We start from the raw sequence: 26,428 nt of genomic DNA, 5'->3' as shown, positions 1-26,428 counted from the left end.
GCACTTTAAGGAATGCAGCCACAACTTAGAAGTGGACTAGCTTGCCTTTGAAAGTGTTGACCACAATGGTCTCCAATTGCTTGGGTCCATCAAACCCCAGACTGAAATGGCATATTTGGTGCCACCTCAAGTGCTTAACCCCAGCAGTGTCCTCCTTGGTACACTGCTCTTGTGAGGTGCTGCACCAGTGCATCCTTAGATGAGGGGATTTGTTCCATTCCTCTTCCTTTCTTTGTGAAAAATGCAAGACAAGCTTGATCGATGTTGAGTTGGCTGCTGGTGTGGTCATAGAGGAGGAATTGTGAAGTGGTTCATAATGGAAATCACCTCCTCTGGAATGTTTTTTGGAGCCTTTGACAGGGCATTGAAGGGTTTCTGCAGTCCAGGTATCCCCTGCTGTCTTCTTGCCCATGGTTGCAAATGTAGATGCAGCGTCACAACAGAGGAACATGTGTAATGGCTAGCACCATGACATCTGTGTCAACAGTGCACAGGGTGATCTTTTTAAATCCTTTTCTTGCAGAATCTGCCACATGGAGTAGCATTCTTGTATTTGCCTCTTCATGTATGCAAGAGGCAATCTGATTTGATTCTTGCAGGCCAGTGTGCCATAACAGAAACTGGGATCTTTCATGGGTAACACTTTATTTTACAGTGTCATTGTTACATATGTTACATGTAGTTATTCCAGTAATAACTATAAATTATGCATAATAACATGCAACTAACCCTAAACCAAACCAAACCCTAATCCTATATCCCTATAGTAAGTACATACAATTCTTGATACTTAATATACTCAGTACTTAAATGTAAAATTGCAGTGTAACAAAGACACCCTAAAATAAAGTGTAACCCTTAATTGCTGTCTCATGGTACATCAGTTGTCAATGGTGACAAGCAGATTAGCAGATAGTTGATTCAGTGTACTGATTGTAGGTTACAAATCCAAGGCCCTTCCGGTGTTCTATGCCTTCACTGGCTATGACACAGTATCTGCATTTGTAACCAGGGGCAAGAAGATAGCATGGGATACCTGGAATGCAGATGACATGAGAACAGAGGCCAAACTAAGGATGTACTGGTGGCAACAGACTGGGGTTGGTTGAACCCAAGCATTTGGAGACCACTGTGGTCAACTCTTCCACAGCCAAGCCAGACTTGAACTCTTAAGCTGTGGCTGCAAGAAAAGGCTGCCAGTCGGCACTACAAAAGTAAAACGCTTCCTTAAAGTGAGCAGCTCTGTGTCAATGTGGAGGAGACTGTGAAGAAGACTAAAGAACAGGTTCAACAACATCAAACAAACGTGTTTCTGAAATAGATTTTTTGAAGTAAATCTTTGCGTTTGACATTATTTTTAAGCTTTGTTGCTAAGGCCATATTGAATATTATACTCTTTACAATCACTGTATTGTCCGGGTTAATGAACAACAAAAAATCTTTTGAAACTCTACCAACATGCATGCAACCGACATGATATTATAAAGTCTAGCCTAGATAGTGGGATACTGTGATTTATTTCTCACGTCACTGAATTCACCATTAACTATTCACCTGAACAGTTTATGATATTTCATTTGGTATCATTGTAATCATTGACCATCAAAACATAGGGGTAGGCATCACCTTTTCTGTGTCATCATGTTTGATTCAGAAGACATGATACAAATACATAATTTGGTTATGGCAGAAAGTAAAATGATCATCATGGCGACCAAGAGGTGTTTTTGTGATGGCTCCATTTCTCCCAGACTGTACAAGTGTACAAAATTTCATTCTTTTATGAAAAAGTGAACATTTTACCTCAAGTTTTGCACATATCACCTGGACTAAAAAGCTAAATGCATGGATGTATGGAGCACATCTTCATTTATGTTATATGTCAAAACACGAAGGAAAGTTTGATTTCTCATGTCATGACTCCTTTGAACTCAATGCGGCATTGATATTTACGTTCTTAAGCTGTGTAAAATTGATACTTACTTGAGAATAGTAGTTGCCTAAGAAAGCATCAGACAGTGCAAGGCCATCATAGGTGTCAAATCTGCTATGTTCCTCTTTTCTTTTTGCATGCATGTACATCCCATCAGTCTGACTCTTGTGGTGATGATATGCATCATCATGTTGATCATATTGGTAGAAAGAGGACCAATGTGAGCCTTTTGCTCTCTCTGCAACAACTTTTACTGCATCACTCCTCCTCTGAGCCTCTCTTAAAGCGTCCAGATAACTGATCTTGCTCTCATAATGCTCTTTTGACACCTGTAAGAGAGCCATTCCCTGTGGGGCAGAGTACACCTGTTAACAGTGCCTGGTGCATTATTCACATATAAGCACCATGCAGGGTCTTAAATTAACACTTGCTTAATGCCAAATGTGACCAAAAATCATCTTCGGCAAGTAAATGATATTAACAAATTACTGTAACTTGATAAGAATAATATCTTGACCCTTGAAGATCTAAGCGATGTGCATGATTAAAATGAAAGTGAAACCATCTAAAGCAAACGTCAAAACTTCAGACCATCGAAACCTAAAACATACCACCAAACGTTTGCTCTAAATTTAATCTAGGATATCTGAAGTTTTTTTTTTTTTCTTCCAGAACGCCATGTGGCCACACAAGTAGAATATTCCTCACATGAATCAACCACAAATGGGACAAAATGTGCACAGCTACAGATTATCTGTGAAGGTAACCCTAGCAACATTATGATTGTTGAGCACCTGTAGATTTAGATCACCAAAATAAACTATTTTGTTAAACAAATTCTCTGAAAATAGACCTTTCATTTGGTTAATTATGCTTGCAGACAATTGGGTTGTAAAAGATGAAGAGACTGCAGCCGAAAAATACAATCAATTGCATAATTTTGTCATGGCTAGTGCTACTCGGGAAGAAAAAAAAAATAATAATAATAATAGGCACATGTAATTATTAGGTTTTTCAATTTGTGTAATTGACAGCGAAGAGCAAACATTTCTGCAGCAGCACTCTTTACTCATCTAACACAAAACACAGGAAATGTCAATGCAGTATAATAATTATTATAATAAAAAAAAAAAATCCCCAATGGAAATTATTGTGGTCCAAGCAAAACTGAAAACACAAATGCTGCTGATTTTGTTGTTGATATAGTTATATTTGTGATATACAGTATATAAACAAACAGTTCAAAAGTTTAGAAATTTTAATTGCATTGGAATTTGCTGATTTTTCGCATGTGTCCTCAGAATGTTTGGGTAGATTTTTTAATATTTTTCTGATAAGATACAGGCTAATAAGTCATATGGACCACATCTAAAATCTGCTAAACAGTTAAATGAATCCAAATTCCTTTTATAATTGTTGCAAATTCAAAATGTCTGAAAATGTAATGGAAATGACCATTTGATTTGGGGGCACCTAAGTACTCGTAGGAAAGAGAGCAAAACTGTGAATTAGCTTTTTATAGTGCTAACTTTGTCAGATTATCACAAAATTTGGTAGACAGCTTGATATGCATGGGCTGTACATATCCACCAAATTTCATAATTAAAGCCATTCAAAATTCAAGTTACTAGGTACTTTACCTACTAAAATTTTGTTCTTGGAAGCCATTTTTATTGTCTGATTGGTTATGACTGGTGATTGATTAGTGTTGCCCTCCACAATCACAGTTAAGTAAACCTGAAGGTTGGGATTGATGTTTCATTCAAGAGATGAGATTGAAAGTGTGGGTTGCACAGGCGCCCACAAAGCTGTAAAAGGCCACAAAAGCATTGCTAAAGACCTAGATATTTATTGATCAATTATAAGATATGATAAGATAACCTTCAAATACAGAAAATTCTGGACTGTTGCTACTCTCCCTAGGAAAGGACATCCTGCAGATATCACTCTAAGAACACAACGGGCAATCCTAAAAGAAGTGAAAAAGAACCCAAGGCCACCAGAAGATGTGAAGTCATATAATATCTGATTCTGAATTGCCACAATCAGTCTGTGTTTTTGTGTTTGGTGATAAATATACACAGTGGCATGACTTTGTTTTAAAAAGCGGGTGGGACATGATTAGAGGTGTCCCGAGTCCCGAGATTCTTCACGTCAGTAAATAAATACATAGATTCGCAATGAATATTTGTGTACCTTAATTTTCTGGTGGTAGAACTTTCATTTAGCGTGCCAGAAAGTTAGTGAGTTCTAATCCTCCTTCGTGTAATTAGGTTTTTTATTCCCTCTCATTAAAACCAAAGATGTTCATCAGCGATTGTATATCAAGAGCAGGGACACGTTTGTGTGCATTTTGTTTAGTGATTTCACTGGAATGAATAAAGAATCTCTGCAATGGCATTAAGGGATAGATTGAAGTGATCGTCTGTGTAAAGATTATGCACGAGCCACAAGAAAACACAGTTGCCTTCTGCCATTGATAACAGCGGCAACGAACACTCAGCATGATTTAAAAAACAACACATTCCAGCATCAGATCGCTTCTTATTTAACAAGCAAACTAAATTAAAACTCCGCTGGTTAACTGGAGATGGTTTGTTTGTATTAGGTACATCCGTGCCACGAGATGTTTCAAAAAGTGGTTGGGACAATATCGACCCCGGCAAAAAGTGGTGGGGACATGTCCCACCCGTACCACTGACCCACCTATAGACGTCTATGAATACTTGTTACCGTCACGGCTGGTTGAGACAAAAACTCTCATTAACATGACAGAAATGCCTTTTATCGTGGTCTCTATTGCACCATGACTGGTTAGGGCATGTGTAACAGTAAAATTCTGCCTTGTACTGTAGTGTTACATACCTTGTCCTCTCCCTGTCCTTCAGTGTTATATGTTATAAGAAACTCTTTAGTATCAAATGGGATGGTCTTGAAACCTGCTGCAACTCCTGCACCACCACAAAGACAGAACAGCAGCAGAAGAGGTACCACTGCAAACACAGACAACTCAGTTATCAGTGTTCATTCAGCACATCAGCTGTAATCATCTTTAAACATATCAACAACCGTACATAATTCTTATATGTAACACTTATATTTACTCATATGTATTAGTTGTTATTTGAAGTGCTTATTGCTAAAGAGCTTAAGTGAATAGTTTTGGATCGAGTATCCTTTAGATTGACAGTGATGTAGGGCTGGAAAAAAAAAGAAGAAAATTAAAGCTGCATGCAGCATTTTATCGGGGTTCAAGCATTCAAGGCAGTTTAAGGCAGGATTTGTCTTATTTAGCAAGCATGTACCACTGAAATCATATATGCTAAAACAAACACAGAAAGAAAAGGTTTAAACAGTAATACCTTATACATACGAAGCATGCTTTACACACATACACACACACACATAAACAAAAAAATATAATTTTCAGGTCACAATGTAATTGTAATGTTGTCTTACTGCAAAGACATAAGTCACATGAACAAATGAAGTGGTAAACCTTGAAAAAAATGTGATTTGTAATGTTATTATAAGGATTTATATAGTTTAAAGCAGGGGTGTCCAATCCTGTTCCTGCAGATCTACCTTCCTACAAAGTTCAGCTTTAGCCCAGCTCAACACAACACACCTGTCTGTAATTATGAAGTGCTCCTGAAGATCTTAATTAACTGATTCAGGTGTGTTTTATCAGGGTTGGAGTTAAAATGTGCAGGTAGGTAGATATCCAGGAACAGGATTGGGCAACCCTGGTTTAAAGGTATTTTAAATGACAAAACATTGAATTCTTGAAACCTTGAATTATATTAGTGGCCTTCTGCTGCCATCTGGTGGCACAAAATGACAGTGTCAGGCAATTCATTATAGAAATATATAGTTTTAAAGGTTTTTTGACAGTTATAGCGCCACCTATTGCCCGATCTCCACCATTTTTGGGGGATGTCCTCGGAGTGTATCCATACATATGTGTGCCAAATTTGGTGAAAATATCTCATTTCGTTTTGACGTTATAGACACTTATATATATGAGCGCATAAAAACTGACCCATGAAAGACTTTGATTAGATTTTTTTGCCACTTCCTATCAAAATTTTGACATTTGGGCTTTAACATATAGTAAACCAACTTAGGTTCCGTGTTTTCTACTGTGGTTTCGTGACGATCGGACAAACGGTTTCGAAGATATTCGCAAACGTTTTTTAAGCGCTAAATCACAACGTGGCACAAACCATTTTCCGAAACCTGGCAAGTCTGATATCGTTGAACTCGGCAAGGATTCAGGAGTCTAAAGATATATATCTTGTCAAAATAAGTCGATCACATCCAGAGTTATATACAATTTCATCCAAAAGCATTAAAAACACAAGTTTTTTAAAGTTTTCTAACAGTTATAGCGCCACCTATGGTCCGATCTCCATAAAAATTTGTGTGCTTCTGTATAGTTATACTTCGCATGCGTTCACCAATTTTCGTGAAGTTCTGAGTTTACGTTTAGGTTTTATAGGCTTTTGGGTATATTTAGCCACGCCCACTTTCTAAATGACCCCGTTATAGCGACCCAAAGGGTAAAGTTCAACTTTTTTTTGATAATTATTGATCTGGAGAGTCCAGAGAATTGTCCTGCACTGGTTTTGTTCCGATTGTGCGAAAAACCTAGGACTAGTTCGCAAAAGTAGGTTTTTAAAATATTCATGAATAATTAATGAACGGTTTGATTGACAGCATTGGTTCTTGAGGCAAAGTTGTTCAGCATGAGGAGATCTATCAAATGATATGCATATTATGTGGATTTATGAAACACCATGTGATTACAGAGTCGTAAAACTCGTTAGCGCCAACTAGTGGCCGATTTCTTTCAAAATTGGTACAGACGTCCATGACCACGATTCGATCATGCACACCGAGTTTCGTTCCGATCGGCCTCCGTTAACCTTGTCTAATAGGTGCTCAAATTTCATTGGCCGATGGCGGCCATGTTTTTTGAGATACACCAATGTCCTTAAAGACAATCATGCCCCCTTGGACCAAGACACTACACGCCAAATTTTAAGTCAATCGGACTAACGGTTGCATAGTTATAGCTGTTTTTATGTTTTTTTCGCATTATAGCGCCACCTAGTGGCAGAGGTGCGCAATTTTTTTTATTTAACCAAAGTCTGAGCTTATACATATATGTACCAAGTTTAGTGAAGATATTCCATTCCGTTCAAGAGTTATCACTAAAAATAGCATTTGGCTAATGTTAGCATAGACGTTTTTGGCGTATTGTTTCGTGCAAAATTCGAAATTTCAACTTTTTTTGATAATTATTGATATTCAGTGTCCAGAGAATATTTTTGCAGTGGATTGGTTCCGATCGGTTGAAAATCCTAGGACTAGTTCGCGAAAGTACGTTTGGGCTTCGGGTCAATTTTACGGAAAAACGGTGCGTCGTAGAGTTAAAAAAGGCGCAAAACAATTTTGTTCGTACTAACCCAAGGATTGCAACGATGTACAGTTTTTGAGTCTACGTCAAGCGGTTTACGAGCTATAGCCAAAAATGTCTGAAAATTTTGTTTTTTGCGCTGTAGCGCCCCCGTTTGGCCGATTGGGTCAAGACTTTGATAGGTTCTCCCCAAATTGAGCACTACAATCTGGCCAAATTTCAAGTCTCTAGGCCTTACGGTTTAGGCTGCACGATCAGTTTTACGGCAGAATAATAATAATAATAATAATAATAATTAAAGCTGCAAGCAGCATTTACCGGGGTTCAAGCATTTAAGACCTTTAAGCAGATATGCATAAAAAGATATTTTATAGTTTGAAAGATATTTAAGTTTTATTTAGCAAGCATGTCACCACTTAAATCACAGATGAACAGCTATGATATATGCTAAACCAAACACAGAGAAAGAAAAGGCTTAAACAATAATACGCATGCTTACTCATACACACACACACACCACTTATTGGTTCACTTTCATTCTGTGTCAAAACAGTATGTGTTTTGTGTTTCAAGTATATTTCCATGTTCACTACATTAATTAAACATGCTTACAAACACATTTTGTTGCAAATATGGATATTTGAAATCAATAATGAGGTAAGAAAATGCTTATTCCAGGTTTTCCCTTTAAAAATCATCATTTTCAGGTCTCAATGTAATTGTAATGTTGTATTATTGCAAAAAAACATATGTCAGATGAACAAATGAAGAGGTAAACCTTGACAAAATGTGATTTGTAATGATATTATAAGGATTTATATAGTTTAAAAGAGATATAACATGACAAAACCTTGGAAAAACCTTGAAATCTTGAACTATATTAGTGGCCTTCTACTGCCATCTGGTGGCAAATGACAATTTCAGGACATACAAAACATATGAACATTGTCATTCAACACATTTTTAACTGTTAAAGTTAGCTATTGTCCCGATCTCCATGAAATTGCTTGTTTAGAGTCATGTCACACGTCCTTGCTTATTTTCAGAAAGATCTGAGCATTCCTTGGAGAGATATATGGCTTTCAGGGACACTTGGTGAAGGCCACATTTTGAAATGACCCTTTTATATCCACTAATGCAAAAGTTCAACTTTTTTTGATCATTATTAAACAACAGAGTCCAGAGAATTGTACTGCATTGGTTTTATTCAGATTGAGCAAAAAACCTGATTAGTATGCAAAAGTAGGTTTTTAAAATATTCTTGAATGAACAATTTGATTGGCAAAATAAATGATGGGTAACAAAATGTTTACTCCAAGTCTCCTTAAAGTTTCACATAATGTGGCAAAATTGTCATTAATACTTCAACCGAAATTAAGTGATGCATTTTGACAAAATGTGATTGTAATCATTAATAGTGATTTTATCAAGTCTAAATATGGATTATAGAACAATATGACAACTTTAACCAGCAGGTGGCAGCAAAGGACCAGTCATTAGCCTACTTTCATGGTCTGGTTTTGGTTTTGTACATTTTCCATGACTGCATTAAACATGTTTACACACACATTGTTGTAGATATTTGAAATACATGATAGGTAAGAAAATCTTAGTGCAAGTCTTGTCTTTCTGACAACAGAATAATGAATGAATGATAAATGGGAATTTGGTTTTTCGCTTATATCTCGGGAACAGGACATCGAAAAATTCTGAAACTCAGAGGGTAGATAGTGCTCAACAGGCCCTGTGGAACGAGACCATCGCGGGGACAGTGAGTGTTGGGGGTCGGGAGTTACGCCTGGTCTAATGCGTATCTTTTTGTGCTTATATCTCAAGAACGCTCAGGCCAAATTGCACCAAACTCGAATCGAATCTAGTCGGGGAAAGGGCCTTTCCAACGAGCCCTTCCCCAAGGTCCTAGGAGGTAGGGCTCGGGAGTTACGGCCGTTTAAAGTCGGGGGTCCCGCGAACTAGCGATCCGCGGGGGGGCGTCCCCGAGGCCCGCGACGGATGTGGCCGCTCAAGGGCCCGGAGGGGACCTTGCCATCCGAGTTTGAGCTCGCGGGGACTTTCGGTTCCTGAGTTAGAAGCAAAAATGTACCGGGATGTGACGTCATTGGCGGCCGCCATTTTAAAACGCGCCCGCTGGTTTTTGGCTAATATCTCGGCGACAATTCAATGAAAATGCCTGAAATTCATAATGTGGACAGACTTCATCTAGACGGTTCGAATGAGCCCGGTGCTGGCTGGATTGGTTGAGATTTCGTTTATAAACATAGGAATATTGTCATTTTTCATCTTTTTAACTGTTATAACTTCTATACCTGTTGCCCAATCTCCACAAAATTTGTCATGCTTATTTAGAACAATATTTGGCATATGCTCACTTATTTTCGTGAAGTTCCAAGTTTTCGTTTAGGATTTATAGGCTTTTGAGTACATTTTGCCACACCCATTTTCTAAATGACCCAGTTATAGCAACCCAAAGGACAAAGTTCAACTTTTTTTGATAATTATTGATCTAGAGAGTCCATAGAATTGTCCTACACTGGTTTCATTCCAATCGGGTGAAAAACCTAGGACTAGTTCGCAAAAGTAGGTTTTTCACATATTTGCGAATAATTAATGAACGATTTGATTGACAGAATTGGTTCTTGAGGCAAAGTTGTTCAGCATGAGGAGATCTATCAAATGATATGCATTTTATGAAACACCATGTGATTACCGAGGCGTAAAACTCGTTAGCGCCAACTTGTGGCCGATTTCTTTCAAAATTCTTACAGACCTCTAGGACCATGAGTTGAACATGCCCATTGAGTTTCGTTCCGATCGGCCTCCGTTAACCTGGTCTAATAGGTGCTCAAACTTCATTGGCCGATGGCGGCCATGTTTTTTGAGATACGCCAATGTCCTCATAGACCATCATGCCCCCTTGGACCAAGACACTGCATGCCAAATTTCAAGTCGATTGGACTAACGGTTGCTTAGTTACAGACGTGTTTATGTTTTTTTCAAGTTATAGCGCCACCTAATGCCCAATCGACGAGATTTTTTTATCGTGACCAAAGAATGAGCCCATACACATGTGTACTGAGTTTGGTGCAAATATCTCATTTCGTTCTCGAGTTATAGCCATTTTAGTAAAAGTGGCTCCGCCCTTAACGAACGTTTTGGCGCCCCTTCGTGACCGTGAATCAAAATTTCAACTTTTTTTGATAATTATTGATATTCACACTCCAGAGAACATTTCTGCACTGGTTTGGTTCCGATCGGGCAAAAAACCTAGGACTAGTTCGAAAAGTAGGTTTTGGACAAAATTCAAAATGGCGGGAAAACGGGACCTCGGAGAGCAAATCTGATCTTCTACGCTTGTCACCGCCTTGACGCAAGGATTCCAAATATGTAATTCTTTTAATCTACGACAAACGGTTTAGGAGTTATGAGCCATTTTGCGCATTTGATCGCTGTAGCGCCACCTATTGGCCGATTTGGGTCATACTTTGTCAACCTCTCCTCGATTTTTGTACTATCATCTGACAAAGTTTCAAGTCTCTAGGCCTTACGGTTTGGGCTGCACGATGCGTTTTACGGCAGAAGAAAAAGAATAATAATAATAAAAATCAGCACAATAACAATAGGGTTTCAGCACTACGTGCTTGAACCCCTAATAATAAAAATCCTAACAATTACAATAGGGTTTCAGCACTTCGTGCTTGAACCCCTAAAAATAAATAAACAAATAACACTTTAGTTTGATGGTCCACTTTAAGGCAGGAACACACCAAGCCGACAGTTGGCCGTCGGGCAGTTTTTGTTCGTCGGCCGACTGAGTTTCCTCGTCAGCTTTTTTTCGGCCGATTCGAAATGTTGAATCAGTGTCGGAGCCGGGTGTGTCTCATACGTTCTGAAAAGTGAAGCCACGGGCTCTTTGATCGCCCCCTGGAGGCTGGATGCAGTACAGGTCATAAACCCCGCCCTCTCAATGCAGTCGAATGAGACTTCAGTGAAAACTTAAAAATAAATTCTGCTTCAAATAAAACTTTATGAAAAATGGTTTTGGTCATTTAAGGTAGTTGTTATCACACTGATATATATTCAATTGTTCGTTTTTGTGATGATTTAGATTTTAGCTAGCAATTTGATGCTATAAAAACGGGGCGTGTCGTCATGATTCGAACTTGATTGACAGCTCAGCTTGTCTGAGGACTGTCGGAGCTTCGAGGGGAGATTGAAGATGTATTAACTAACTGTTAATTTTCGATTTCTTTGTTATTTAACACCAACAAAATGAGTTGTTCAGCAGTAAACTGTACTAACCGACCTACAGGATCTGACGGATCACTGAACCTTTTTCTGTAACATTAAATATGGGTGTTATAAGCTAATTAATAAATGTTATTAGTTAAGATAACACACCTAATGTTAACAATGTCGGGAAAAAGCAGGTGATCGTTATCTGGCAGTTACTTATTATTTTTATGGGTATAAAATAATAATTAGCAGGACAAAACTAATGATAGCTTACTCTAATTACAGCAATCGATCTCCTGTAACATTAGTTGAACTTGATTTAAAATGGCAGGACCGTTTCTGACGATTTAGAGTTGTTTCTAGTGGCATATTATATTGATTTTATCTACTGAATTTGCTGTTTTAAAAGTATTATTGCTCTAGAAATAGAATAGCCTATTATTTTATAGGTAGAATTTTAAATTGTATATAATTTTTATAGTCTATTTAAAATACATGAATGATGACGCAGTCGTCTGGGCGGAAGTTTGATATCGCGACTCCGCCTCCGGCTCCACTGACGGTTCCTTCTGCGCATGCCCAGGCTCCAAACTTACGTATTGCGTAACATGTCAGCGCCCATTCGGTCGGCCATTTTGGCTTCAGTTCATTACAATGGAAGGAAGCGACGTCGCGTCGTCCATCTTTTTTTACAGTCTATGGTCGGAGCTCGTCGGTCCGTTGGGCCATCTGATCATTCTGATTGGCTGTTCAGCTGCTGCCACCTGCTGGTACGGAAAGGCATTTCATCTTACGCAGGCGCAGAACAGACGTGCTACTTGGCCGTCTGGTGTCGAGCGTTGGTTTGGTGTATCAGGGCAACTTTGGACCCAGACGCTGCCGACGCGAGCCAACCACGCAGTCTGCTTTCGTCACCACTAGTTCGTTGGTGTGTTCCTGCCTTTAGACATTCTACAAACTGTAAGTAACTTTGCAACTACATGTCAACTAACTCTCACTGGAGTATTAGCTAACACTATCTGCTAACACTTTATTTGGATGGTCCCCAACAGACATGCTGACTATACGCAATTACATGTCAACTTATTCTACTAACCTGAACAGTCTACTAGAATGTCTAAAGTAGAACACTGAAATAAAGTGTAACCAAAAAAAATATAATAATAAAATAATTGATAAACATGGAGAATGAATTTCACTTACAATTAGGTGTAACCTTTGCCAGTAATGCTACGTTGTCAAATGTAGTAAACTCAGTGCAGGCTTCCTTGTTTACGTCCGAATGCCGGCTCATTATTGGCCGGATCCTGTGTCAGCATCACATGTATGCGTCGTGCTGCTCACGTGTTCAGCTTTGGCCTATACTGAGTTGGCGTTCAGACATAAACATGGAAGCCTGCACTGAATTCACTACGTATGACAACGGTTCAAACAAGTCATTATTTTTGTTTTGTTTTTGCGCACAAAAAGTATTCTTGTCACTTCATAACATTAAGGTTGAACCACTGTTGTCAAGTTGACTATTTTAACCATGTTTTCAACTACCTTTCTGGATGTCAAAAGGTGCAATGACATTGCTGTTACCTCTATAAAAATGTCATTTTACACCAGTTGTAGTGTCCGAAGAAATTTTGCATGCTCAAAGTCTAGCGTGACCACGGTTTTAAGGTGCAAACAGTTCCAGTGCAACTGAACTACTACAGGTAGTCTCGGGTTCTGTACAATGGTGGACTCCCAAGTAGGCATGACAGCTTTCACATGACCAATTTTTCAAGTGAACCATGCTCTGTTTTGAACTAAACTGTCCGTGTGAAAGCAGTAAAAAAAAAAGTTTTTCTAGGAAAACACATTTTACTTTTAAATTATGATGCAAGCATTTCTATGTTGACAAACAGCACATCCTTACAGCAAGAGAGAGATTAAATGTTGCTACTCACACAGAAGGAGCAGCAGTCCCAGCAACATTAGAAAAACACCAGATACTCCAAATCTTGTAATCGTTTTTTCTGGAAGGCAAACTTTTGATGCGTCACATGTGCAGACGTCTATCTGAAGCATCTGACCAGCGCAGGTCTTCCCCTGCTGGTCACTCACATCCACAAACATATGGTACACACCAGGCCATAGTGTTTTTTGAGATCTGAATATTGCTGTAGTGTCTGAAAATATGATGTTAAACATGAAGACATAAACAAGATTAATACATGATTAATGCAACCTTTTTTAAGGCAAAAATTCAGCACTAAAATGAGTTACTAAAATGTTTTAGTAACTAATTGCAGTGCTTCTTTTACTTCACATTCTTAACCCTATTCTGACGGGATGTGGGCAATGCAATAATTGCCGGAGCTTCTGCAGGATTTTAATACTGTCCAAAATGAATAACTTCTGGACTTTTTCAGAACTTTTTTAATTTTTAACTGCATTCTTGTGCTTGTAAAGAAATGTCCTTGAAATAGCCTTAGGCTGGTGATGCACTAGACGGCATCCAGTTATTTATTCACTAGTCTAACAAGTTCATTGTCCTTTTGTTTTGTTTTTGTAAACTTTTAGTTTGTGTGTTTTATTCCTGTTTCCCCTCATTAGTCCTTGTTTGTGTCTTAGTCTATTAGTCCTTGTGTATTCAAGCCCTTGTGTTTCTAGTGTTCATTGTCAGGTCTTGTCCTTACATGGATGTTTCATCTGCATGCTCAGTTCTGTTTCCTGTGTTTCTCATTTCCTTGGTTCTTGTGTTCTTTTGTTGATGTTATTATTAAACAGACATTTCCCCCAGTTTCACAGACAAGTCTTAAGATAATCCCAGACTAAAATGCATATTGTAACCGTTTTAACTGAAAGAAAATTGCACTGACATATCTTAAAATATGATAATGCCATTATTTTGTCTCAAGATGCACACCAGTAATGTTTTTTTTTTTCTAGGGTATGTTTATAAAAGCTACTTAAATGCCCTAATTGAAATAAGGCCTAATCCTGGCATAGTCTAAACCATGTCTGTGAAACCAGGCCTTAATCTGCATTTGGATCCTCTCTCCCTGTTCCTTTACCCCAAAGTTACAATCAGTTACTTATTTGTTTCCATTTCAATGGAAAATCTAAATGCAACACTTATATAACACTTCCTTCATGCATCTGTATCTACAGCATTATTCATGAAGGAAGTTTAAAGTGCTGTATGTCATTTCTCAGTCTTTCTCTCTCTCTCTCTCTCTCTCTCTCTCTCTCTCTCTCTCTATTTTATATATATATATATATATATATATATATATATATATATATGAATTTCTGATCCCCCATAGAAAGCAATGTAAGTACCACATTCAAGGTCCAGAAAGGTAGTAAAGACATCATTAAAATAGTCCACGTGACTACAGTGGTTCAACTGTATGAAGCAATGATAATACTTTTTGTACAAAAACAAAACAAAAATGACGACTTTATTCAACAATTTCTTCTCTTCTCTGTCATTCTCCTATGCTGTTTACATTGGGGGTCTCCAACCATTTTGTGAATGAGGGCTACCTCACTTGTTTGTTATACTGTTATATAACAGGTGGTGCTTTTTTACTTTACTTTTTCACCATCACATGCAAAATAATACAATATCTTAATATCCTGGTTTAAATTTTCTGACAGTTCAACTGAGTTGGCTTCTGTTTTTTATTTACTAAAATTTACCATTTGTACTTCCATAGTTTCATACATTTGTAGATCATAGTAACATGCATAGTAAACCATGCATGGTTCTTTACTACCACAGTAAGAAAAAAAAAAATAATAATAATAATAGGTTCTCTATAAACCTATTGTATGTGTTATGAAAAACAGTAGCCCAAACATTTAAAATAAAATAAATGCAATAATATAATAAATAAATAAATACATGCAAAGAAAAAAAAAAAAATCTGCCATAAACCTTATAAACAAAACATAGGCTGCTGTAATTATATTCCATTACTCCTTTTACACATTTAATACATTTATGACTATATTAATATAGCAACATTTGATATGAATACCACCACAGTTTGTTACAGTAAACCCATGAGTTTGAGTGAAATGTCTCCTAACTGGTTTGTTCTTGGAACAATGTTTTTCTTTTGTTTCCTGTCAAGGAACGAAGACAATTCTTATGTGATTATAATCGTGTATTTATTTGGTTTAATGTTTTATCTGTCTCTTCCCTGTGCTTGTTGATTCCTGACAAATGCGTATCTTTCACAGATTCACACACTCCGGTTAACTCGTATAACTCATAACTCCTGTTGCCCTCATGAGCTCCCTCTGTTGCTCTGGCTGAAAGGATCAGAATAGATAGACGGTGAGATCGCGCAAACATCCTCGGATAGCAATCATCGCATAATTTAGAGGAAAATAAATAGAAATGCTCAGAAAAGTGACAAACATAGGGTATGTTATCAATATATTTCTAAATATGTAAGCCTTTGGATTTAAAAGCCTTAGTGGAGTTGTTTTTTGCCTTCTTGCGATCGCAAATAAATGGAAGCAGGCACAACTGAATAGGTCTGTGTTTTGTTTTTATGTCAATATAAATATCAGTTAGATTTAGCATGAGTGATGTGCACTCCTGAGATAAATTAATACATTACTATTACTGTAACATTTTTTTATTTTAAAACATTGTTCAAATATTGATGCCGGAATCTTAAATCTTTGAGTAAAAAACAAACGTTCGCAAGTTTGGATCGTTAAATCTTGAATGACTGTCAACTGTCCCACGTTTGACGCAAGGCCTCATGGGGCGTAGGAAACTTGTGGATAGAATGTGCTTAGCGGGCAACTCACAGGCTCCACGTGAGAACCATGTTGGAGACCACTGGTTTACATTATAGACAAAGTGTTCCATGTTATTGGACAATACTATACACGTGAGCAGCAAGACTCATTCATGTGATGCTGATGCGGGAGCTGGCCAATAATGAGTCAGCATTTTGACGTAAAACCTGAAGCTCTGCACTGTCTACAATGTAAACAGCATAGGAGAATGACAGGGAAGAGAAGAAATTGTTGAATAAAGTCGTTATTATTGTTTTGTTTTTGTAGACAAAAAGTATTCTTGTCACCATATAACATTAAGGTTGAACCACAGTAGCCACGTTGACCATTTTAATGATGTCTTTAGTACTTCTCTGGACCTTGAATGTGGTAATTTCATTGCTTTCTATGGGACAAAAAAACCTCTTGGATTTTATCAAAAATACCTTAATTTGTGTTCCAAATATAAACAAAGTCTTACAGGTTTGGAACGACATGGGGGCGAGTACTTCATGACAGAAGTTTCATTTTTGGGTGAACTAATCATTTAAAATATACACAAAAGACAACAAGTTTTTCATTACCGTTGAGATGTTCGACACGCCATGACTCCTTTGTTCTTTTGTCGTCCACACTGAAAACAAAGGGTGCTCCATTGGGAAAATGATCTTTGTCCACAGCCGTGACATAAACCACATGCTCTTGATAGCATAGTCTTTGAGACTGATGGATCAGCACAGGACAGTGGTCATTAAAGTCCTTCACTTGAATGGCAATGGTACCTGTAGCAGTTTTAGCTGGAAGGTCTGTAACGGAAGTGATATATTCCTCCCATGATTTTAAATGCAGTTTAAATGCTTGCAACACATTGAACTATACATTGAAACTCCATTTAATGTTTTTTAATAAGTGCTTTTAATAATAACCTTTGCCAATGCTAACTGTTTTACATATGTATCACAAAGGCTGACTTACCATTGGTGATGCAGATTATGTGGGCATAATATGTGTTATTAATCAGAAACTTGGACTCATAATCTGGAATTTTATTGAGTCTTATATCAGCTGTCCTCTCATCTATAATTAGCCAGTTGTCAACATCTTTTCCTTTTGCATACCTAAAATGGATGAAATGAGTACTTTTATTACATCTGAATAAAACCACAGGAGTATGTTGTAAAGGGATGTTCTTTTTCACAAAATGTTTGTATTCTCACCTCACGTTATTAGCAATTAATAGTGTGTCACTGTCTATTGCTGCGTAATTGGTTATGACTTTTTTCAAATCAATAGTGGTGCTTTCTTCAGATATGGTGATGACTTTGACTGCAGGTTTGAAGCGAGGGCCCTCGGGCTGGTTGATCACCCTGACTCGGACGGTGTAAATCTTGCTCTCTCTTATGACTACCGATGAGTGATATTCTGCCTTATTAGAGACAGACACTTGAAGCTTTACTTCCTTCAGCTCTTCAAAGTCCAGTTCCTTTAAAGGTGAACAATGGGTGAAAAACAGGAAATGGGGGATGCAAGATTGTAGGATACTTCTTGCTGAACACTTGAAGTATGCTGAACAAACTGCTACACATTTATTCCTGTTCCATGAGTTTCACTTATAATACATCATAATTAGTGATACATTTAAAAATAAATGGCTACTTTCTACCCTGTTTTTGACCCTCTGACTTGAAAACTCTGTTTAAAGGGTTGTGTCCCAAATATTAGATTCATTATGCAGTGTAGATTGTTGCAATTTCAACATAACAGGAGTTATAACAAAACTGCAAAACTCAGGCAGCAAATTTGCACTAAATTAAAGTGAACTGAAGTGCAGAGATGCCATTCTTCAACAACTAACAACTTAGCAGGCATCTAGATCTACTTTTATTTCAAGTGATACTGTTGTAGTCTCTCTTTACCTTCACTAACAAGCACCAGTGGATGGGCCAGAGATGAAGAAGCATTGATCTGTGTGTGTGCAGGCAGTCATGTGCTGATCTCTTTTACATAATAAGAAAAACAAGTTGCATTGGCAGCTTTGTTTCATTAAGTTATTATTTGCCTTGTTTTTCTCTCAAAAATCGGAACAAGCAAAGCCAATATTGCTGAACCTTAGTCCACAAAAATCACATTACTGATAATATCAAAGCAGGGATCAAAACTACAGGGCATCAGTCATTTAAGTATGTTCATTTTTGGTTTCTAAACACTTTCTTGATGTAACGCCACTTTGACTGTCGAGAAGAAGTCTGCTTTGGAGCTTGCTTCAGTGCAGCAAAAGTGCACATCGAGGGCGCATATCGACCTCAAAGGGGGCACTCATGAGCACTCTTCTGAAACCTAAAATGACAATTTTGCAACTGGAAAAACTGAATGCTTCTCTAGTAAGGAAACGGATCTGCTCATGCACGAGGTAAAAGCGCACAAGCAGACCATCTACGGGACAAGCTGGATTCCAAAGCTTTTTGTCTTTATGGCGCATATTACAAACGCTCTCTTTAAATAACAAAAAAAAACGATTGCGTCTTTGACTTTAGACCAGGTTTTAGTTGGTCATTGGCGCAGTCCATTTCAGTTGTCTCAAAATAGCAATGCTCCATGAACACACACCTAATTTTCAGACCAGCATGCCCATGGGTGTACAAATGGGCACGAATGCATTTGCTATTTAAACAATGTGGCGCAAGGCATAAAAAAGATAAGGCTGAAACTAGCAAAAAACACTTGCATTGCGCCAGGTGTATGCCCCATAAGTGCATATGAAGTGTGCCATTTGGGACAGAGCCTATGTTTCATGCTGACTTTGTTTTTAAACAATCAGAATTTAATGCAGGTTTTGCAAAGTGGTAAAAGTGTTATTAAAGTTAAAAACTATATTGGAATAGCTAGTGTGCAAGGGAAAACAAAGCACTGTTTGTAAAGGCAAAACAGAAAAAAAATACTGTTTTATCAGCTTACCTTTTGGAGAATCAGGACGCCTTCATTGGTCTTGGTGTCTGTGGTTATGGAGAAATAACCAGCTTCGTTTCCTGACACAATAGTGAAGACAGCCAGCCAGTTTTCAGAATAGATGAGATCATCATCAGTCACATTAATTCTTACCACTTCCACATTTTTTGTGTTTTCCTCCACCGAGCACTCATGCTATAAACCAAACAACATGATTACACATACATTAATAATTAGGGTTAGTTCACCCTAAAATGCAAATTAAGTCATTGTTAACTCACCCTGGTGTTTTTCTAATGCAGTATGCCTTTCTTTCTTTTTCAGACCACAAAAGCAGAATTTTTCAAAAATGTTCCACTCATGCTCTTTCATATAATGGCAGTGAATAGCAACGAGCATTGAGCTTTTTTAAAAAAGATGAAAAGCATCACAGAATGGTCCGATGCTCCACATGTTGCATATTCCAAGTGTTCTAGGGGTATACGAACAACAAAAACAAACCGGAAATTACTGTATTATTTCACGAAAATCCTGACCTTGGCCATTGGTCTTATGTGCTCAGCTGCAAGACATACTCGTTCGTGTAACTCTATTAGCACCACAGTTTACTCCGTCTCACCCAGAAAAAGCACACAAGTTTTGCGAAATCTTACATCGCACAGTCATGCACAGAAGACTAACGGCCAATGTCAGGATTTTCGTTAAATAATACATTTATATACAGTACAGTCCAAAAGTTTGGAACCACTAAGATTTTTAATGTTTTTAAAAGAAGTTTCGTCTGCTCACCAAGGCTACATTTATTTAATTAAAAATACAGTAAAAAACATTAATATTGCGAAATACTATTACAATTTCAAATAACTGTACTATTTAAATATACTTGACAAAGTAATTTATTCCTGTGATGCAAAGCTGACTCTTCAGTGTCACATGATCCTTCAGAAATCATTCTAATATGCTGATTTGCTGCTCAATAAACATTTATGATTATTTTCAATGTTGAAAACAGTTGTGTACTTCTTTTTTTTTTCAGGATTCCTTGATGAATAGAAAGTTCAAAAGAACAGCATTTATCTGAAATACAAAGCTTCTGTAGCATTATACACTACCGTTCAAAGGTTTGGGGTCAGTAAGAATTTTTATTTTTTTGAAAAGAAATTAAAGAAATGAATTTATGAACATTTATAATGTTACAAAAGATTAGATTAGAACACTGTTCTTTTGAACTTTCTATTCATCAAATAATCCTGAAAAAAAATATTGTACACAAATATTTTGTACAATTGTACACATTAAATGTTTCTTGAGCAGCAGATCAGCATATTAGAATGATTTCTGAAGGATCATGTGACACTGAAGACTGGAGTAATGATGCTGAAAATTCAGCTTTGCCATCACAGGAATAAATTACTTTGTGAAATATATTCAAATAGAAAACAGTTATTTTAAATTGTAGTAATATTTCACAATATTCCTGTTTTTACTGTATTTTTAATTAAATAAATGTAGCCTTGGTGAGCAGACGAAACTTATTTTAAAAACATTAAAAACAAATTTTTTTTTAAATCAAATCCTATCATATATCCCCAGAACACTTGGAATATATGACACTTGTCGCATGGGACCACTCTGTGATGCGTATGAATTTTTTTTTAAAAAGCTAGATGCTGGCTATTATTCTTTACCATTATATGGAAGAGCATAAGCAGGATATTTAAAAAAAAATATATCCTTTTGTGCGCCGAAAAAGAAAGAACGGTAGGGTGAGTAGATGAAAACATAATTTTTTAAACATTTCATTTCAGTTAAATACTTTTTAATGCTTGTGATGTGTAATATAAATATGCAATATAAAATATAATATATTCGTTTTACATGTTCTCATCTGCATAAATCTATCCCGAACATCACATCATGAACTAAAGATATGTCATTAAGTCATTTGGTGTATGTTGCAGTAGCTGAGATGTGGTTGATACTCAAAAAATAAACCTTACAAAGTCTCCAACCAAAGTAGGAATCTTGTCATTGACGTCAAGTATTGTGATGACAGCTGTCCCAGTCCCTGTAAATCCGTATGCAGCTCCATTCATATCGGTTGCTTTAATGATCAACTTGTATTCGTCTTTTGTCTGTGATGAGAAAAGCAAAAACTTCAGTCTCATGTGGAGGGAAAATATCAGCAAAACAATTAGAATTAATTTCAACAGTTCAACAGTCTGTGGTAAAATGACCCAGAAAAGTAGAAGAAATCAGTTTTCGGAATGTCAGTCAATGGGAATTTATCAATCTTTAATCTAACATTTCTTCAAGAATAAATTTGACTTATAAAACACCTAAGGCTGTAATTAACTACACAATACGTTTTAATGAGTCTGTATGTTTAGTGGTTGAAGCTAAATTAAATACAAATTGCAAACACAATACTAATTTAAATTCATGTTAGTGACTGTATACCTCTCTGTCTAGCGTGTTTTGCTTGACGAATATCTGACCAGTCTCTTGATTAATGTAGAACATGCCAGCGTGACTCTCTTGAACAATGCTGTAGGACATTTTTGTATGCAGAGTTCCTTCTTCATCTGCATCTGTTGCTGTGATTTTCATTACAAACGTGTCTGAAAAAGAAGTACAAGGGTAGAGATAGCACATTTTAAATACAAATATATTTCATGAAATTTTAATTCAAAGGCATTCAAAAGGGTTCAAACAACCTGCTAGAGCTGTGCATATTATATTATATATATATATATATATATATATATTAGTGAAAAATGTAGTCAGCTAGATTAAATAAAATGTTTTCGTAGTTTTGGTTTTAGTTTATGATAAGACCCTGCTGAGAGGTAACCGCTCATACACATCCTGAGCATGTGCACAGGCTAGTATGCCACACCTCTGACCACTGTATGTGTCCTTGTGGTGCTATCAGCCAGTCAGTGCTGTCATGGCATATTTTCCTGCAGCTCCAAAGAGATTAGTCAGTTGCACCAACAACAGAACTGTATATGAGCAGAGTTTACATACTTTCTTTGAGCTTTGAGATGAATTAGAGTGCTAAATGCTCCATTAATTCAAGGGAAATAGATAAGAACATGACAATGCTGATGCACTAGAACTCGTACAGCCCGCTCCCATTCACTGGCCATTATCCTGAATTATGAAATGCAGCAAACAGGGTACAAAGGCCACTGCACATGTAATAAGGTTTGTTGATAAGGGAAGGAGGAGGCTGGAACTGGTGAAAGGTAAACATAACTTGGTAACACTTTAGAATAATGGTCTGTCATTAATAAGTATGTATTAATGCTATTAACACTTCAGCTACTACTATTAACTAATATAGAAACAAGCTTAACTAATCAGTAAGTAATATCGAATTTGGGAAAAAGATAGTTCCTTATTAGCTAATCAATAATTAGAGAATGAGATTGGCATCATTAAGAACTAATAGATAACTATGACAAATTATAAAGAATTACTAATTAATTACTAATCACAACATTAAAGTGTCTGAGATGTGAGCAGTTGTCTTTTTTTACTCTCAATGTGGTCATAAAATGCATCATTAATCACTCAAGTGTTACAGAGTAACTGCAGGAACTACTAGTGATCAGGACCATTATTTTAAAGTGAAAAACATCTTTTTCACTTTAAAATAATTGTCCAGATCACTAGTAGTTCTTGAAGATTGTTGTTTTTTACTCTCAACGTGGTCATAAAATGCATCACTAATTACTCAAGTACCTAGTCATTCTTTAAGAACTACTAGTGATCTGGACCATTATTTTAAAGTGAAAAAATATATTTTTCACTTTTAAATAATGGTCCTGATCACTAGTAGTTCATGCATAGTGACTAGGTAACACTTGAGTGATTAATGATGCATTTTATAACTATATTCAGAGTAAAAATTATGACTGATTACGTCTCAGACACGATAATGTTCTTTACAATTTGTTCGTTAGTTAATAGTTATTAATGATGGTAATCTCATTAGGTAATTATTGATTAGCTAATAAGGAACTATCTTCTAAATTGGATATTACTTACTGATTAGTTAAGCTTGTTTCTATATTAGTTAACAGTAGTAGCTTAAGTGTTAATGTAGAACTACTCATTAGTCCTACATTACTTCCTGCATAGTTACTTATTAATGACGGACCATTATTCTAAAGTGTTACCCATAACTTTAATAATAAAATAAACAACGAAACAAAAGTAAACCAGCAGCCCCTCATGGATAATTGCAGCATTAACTAAAACAAAACCACAACATAAAGTCCTAGGCCTGGTCCTCTCGCGTCGTCACTTCCTCTTTTTATCCTTCCAGAGCTCCTCTGTGGGATTCGAGACCAGTTTTCACACAGGTGTCGCTTATTAACATTCGCTCCACCTGCCTCGACGAGGTGAGAGAAAGGATGAGGGACAGAGGGGAGAGAGGAAAATGAAAGAAAGAAATTCTTGGTCCGGTCCCCCAAACGCACTGCCGATTGGTCCTCAGACAGTGGAAAGGCCCTCACGGTGCCATGTGATGGTTCTGGACGCTCATCTGTGGACGGCTTACTACAGGTGCCCCGCAGCGAGCCCCCCATTCCTTCACTAAAACGGTGGTGACTCAGTCCCCTCATTGACGGCAGCCACCCCTCCTTGACCCAGTTGGACAACAGCGAGCTTCTGTCCCACATCCATCGCAGCCATTAACAGACTTCCACAGCTCTCGGCCCCGCCCCTCTTTATGCCAAAAGCCCTCTAAAAATTTGTGTCTGACAACTAATTTGCTTGCAAAAATCCTCTTTAATGCAGCGTGAGTTTTGAGCAACAGAGGGCAATGCTCACTATAGTACTAAATAATGTGATCATTAGTCTGACTCTGAAAACTGGAGGTTTATACTACACAGATTGACCCGTAAATCATAGGAACTGCTTTATTCTCCCTGATTCTGGAACTCAGAGGACAAACAAGTAACCAAGGCAATGTTTTCACCTGATTTTAAAATGAGTTCAGGTGGTCAGGTGATGAGATGCATCACCATTTACACCTGGCAGTAACTTGCAACCAAATTTCAAAGGGAGGGTCTCTGATTTTATGATTGCATGCATCAATGTCAGTGTTACTGTGTGTTGATAAAGCAAAAATGACAATGAAAGTAAGAAAATAAAATGCGAAAGACATTTTACCAAATGCGTAGTGTCACAGTTATGCTCAGTTTTCATTTTCATTCCCTGCCTTAGTTATCTAGTTAGATTTCCTTTCTTCAGTTAATTATCTTGTCTATAGAAGCCCTTCAGTTCTTTTAGTTCTTTGTGTAGTGTTGTTTGTATATAGTCACACTGTTACATTATACCTTCTTGTTGGAATACTTGTTTTGTTTAAAGTGATTTAAAGTGATCTACCTTATTTGAACTCTATCATCCTCGTCATCTTTGTGGAGCTACCTGTGAAAGTAGTTTCTTCCAAATATACTTGGATTTTAATTTAAGCCCAAACATGACATTTTAAGCAGGATTATTTTAGTGGAGTACCTGTAATGGTTACAATTTATTTCAATAATCCACTTTGCAACTATATATAACTGTCATTATATGCAACTACATGTCAACTAATTCTCATTAGAGTATTAGTAGTCTGTCAGGTTAAGGTAAGTAAAATAAGTTGACATGTACTTACAAAGCTGCTTATAGTCACTAGAATGTTGGGGAGCATCAAAATAAAGTGAAAAGGAAACAACTCGGCTGTCTAAACTTTCAGATGCCGCAACTCACTTCAATTCATGGAATAACCAAGCCTCTTTCCAGGAAAGATCAGTCATTCTTATCCAATCAAACCCTTTTTTTTTTTAAGCAGAATGGAAGCTGTGGATAAGCTGTGTGTTTGCAGAGTGGAATTTCCTGCTATGTTCTTATGTGTCTATTGTGAAATAATGCACCATCAGAGCATGAAAATAAGGACAAGACTTTATCTGTGTGCCTGTGCTTACATGCTCCAAGCATGAAGATTCCTGACTTTTAAAACTCAAAATTCAGTTAATCATTGTTTCACAATGTGTGTTCTGAAAATTGATGCATAAATATGTGCAGTAGAATGTGTGATTCTTCTTATCTGTTCAGGTAGGTATATATATATATGAAACAAATGGTAATTACTGTAAAATATAAGGAGGATCTGATGTTAAATTAGATTGTGTTTATTTAAAGGTCAGTATTTACTTTTTAATGTTGTGGCTGATCAGTGTATCAATCTTGGGTATACCACTTATATATGACACCATTTATTTATTGATTTGACTTTTTAATCTGTACTTTTATTTTATCCATCATACAGTATGAGGTGTTGCTTACCCTTTTGCAATATTTGCCAATTTGCACCAATACACCATTTAAATCATTGCGGACCAACACTGAGCAAGCCACTGGTCCTAAAATGTATGCACAAGCCTATACTGTCACAGATTCTCAAAGGCAAGATTTAAAATGAACTCAGTAGCAGGTTTCTCAGTAAAAACTTGTAAGTAACAGATTAACGTAAATGATGAGAACAATGCTCAACTTGAATGAATGTCTGATTTTTACAGGTGAATGTTTGTATATGATGGGTGAAGACAGAGATAAAGAGCAGAGATAAACAATCAAACAGGAGAAAATAAAGAAGGTAAATGAAGGTATATATGGACAGGTAAGTAAATCCAGAGTCTGTGAGTCTGAACATGGAGTTAGACCGGATGCAGAAGGTAAGTGAAACAGTGGTACATGCAATCTAAACAGGTATGGCTGATTAAGAAAAATAACACTTCTCCAGCTGTAGCTGGAGTAAGACTGGACTAAGACCATTCACAAATTCCAAATGTCGTTTTTGCACCCTTGAAGGGCACTCCGAGAAGGGGAAGCCAGGGGCATTCCAAATGAAAGTGAACAACTGAATTCCTTCACAATGGGCCTTTCCACAAATCCGTTAGCAAAGGAAACATGCAATGGTCACTTCAAGGAAATATTTTAATCATCTAGGTCATGTGACACAGGATGGCGAATCCTCATGATTCAATTTAAATCTAAATATGGCGGGAGAGTTCAAGTTGTTTTGTTTTGTTGTGATATAT

The 26,428-nt window shown here is 37.0% G+C and overlaps 1 protein-coding gene across 1 annotated transcript in view; it reads right to left on the bottom strand.

Annotated features, from left to right (window-relative positions):
* The window catches only part of dsg2l (desmoglein 2 like), a 57,048-nt gene that overhangs the window by 4,766 nt on the left and 25,854 nt on the right, over positions 1-26,428 (bottom strand). Inside the window, exons 5-13 of the mRNA XM_067362538.1 lie at positions 21,789-21,949; positions 21,329-21,463; positions 19,338-19,523; positions 17,600-17,865; positions 17,358-17,500; positions 16,967-17,188; positions 13,544-13,765; positions 4,799-4,926; positions 1,984-2,280 (exon numbers count right to left, since the gene is read on the bottom strand). Coding sequence (XP_067218639.1) covers positions 1,984-2,280; positions 4,799-4,926; positions 13,544-13,765; positions 16,967-17,188; positions 17,358-17,500; positions 17,600-17,865; positions 19,338-19,523; positions 21,329-21,463; positions 21,789-21,949 — 1,760 coding nt within the window. The remainder of the gene's footprint in view (positions 1-1,983; positions 2,281-4,798; positions 4,927-13,543; positions 13,766-16,966; positions 17,189-17,357; positions 17,501-17,599; positions 17,866-19,337; positions 19,524-21,328; positions 21,464-21,788; positions 21,950-26,428) is intronic.

The sequence above is a fragment of the Chanodichthys erythropterus genome, chromosome 16 (assembly GCF_024489055.1).
Source record: "Chanodichthys erythropterus isolate Z2021 chromosome 16, ASM2448905v1, whole genome shotgun sequence".
NCBI lineage: Eukaryota > Metazoa > Chordata > Actinopteri > Cypriniformes > Xenocyprididae > Chanodichthys > Chanodichthys erythropterus.
This window is presented reverse-complemented; position numbering and strand designations above follow the sequence as displayed.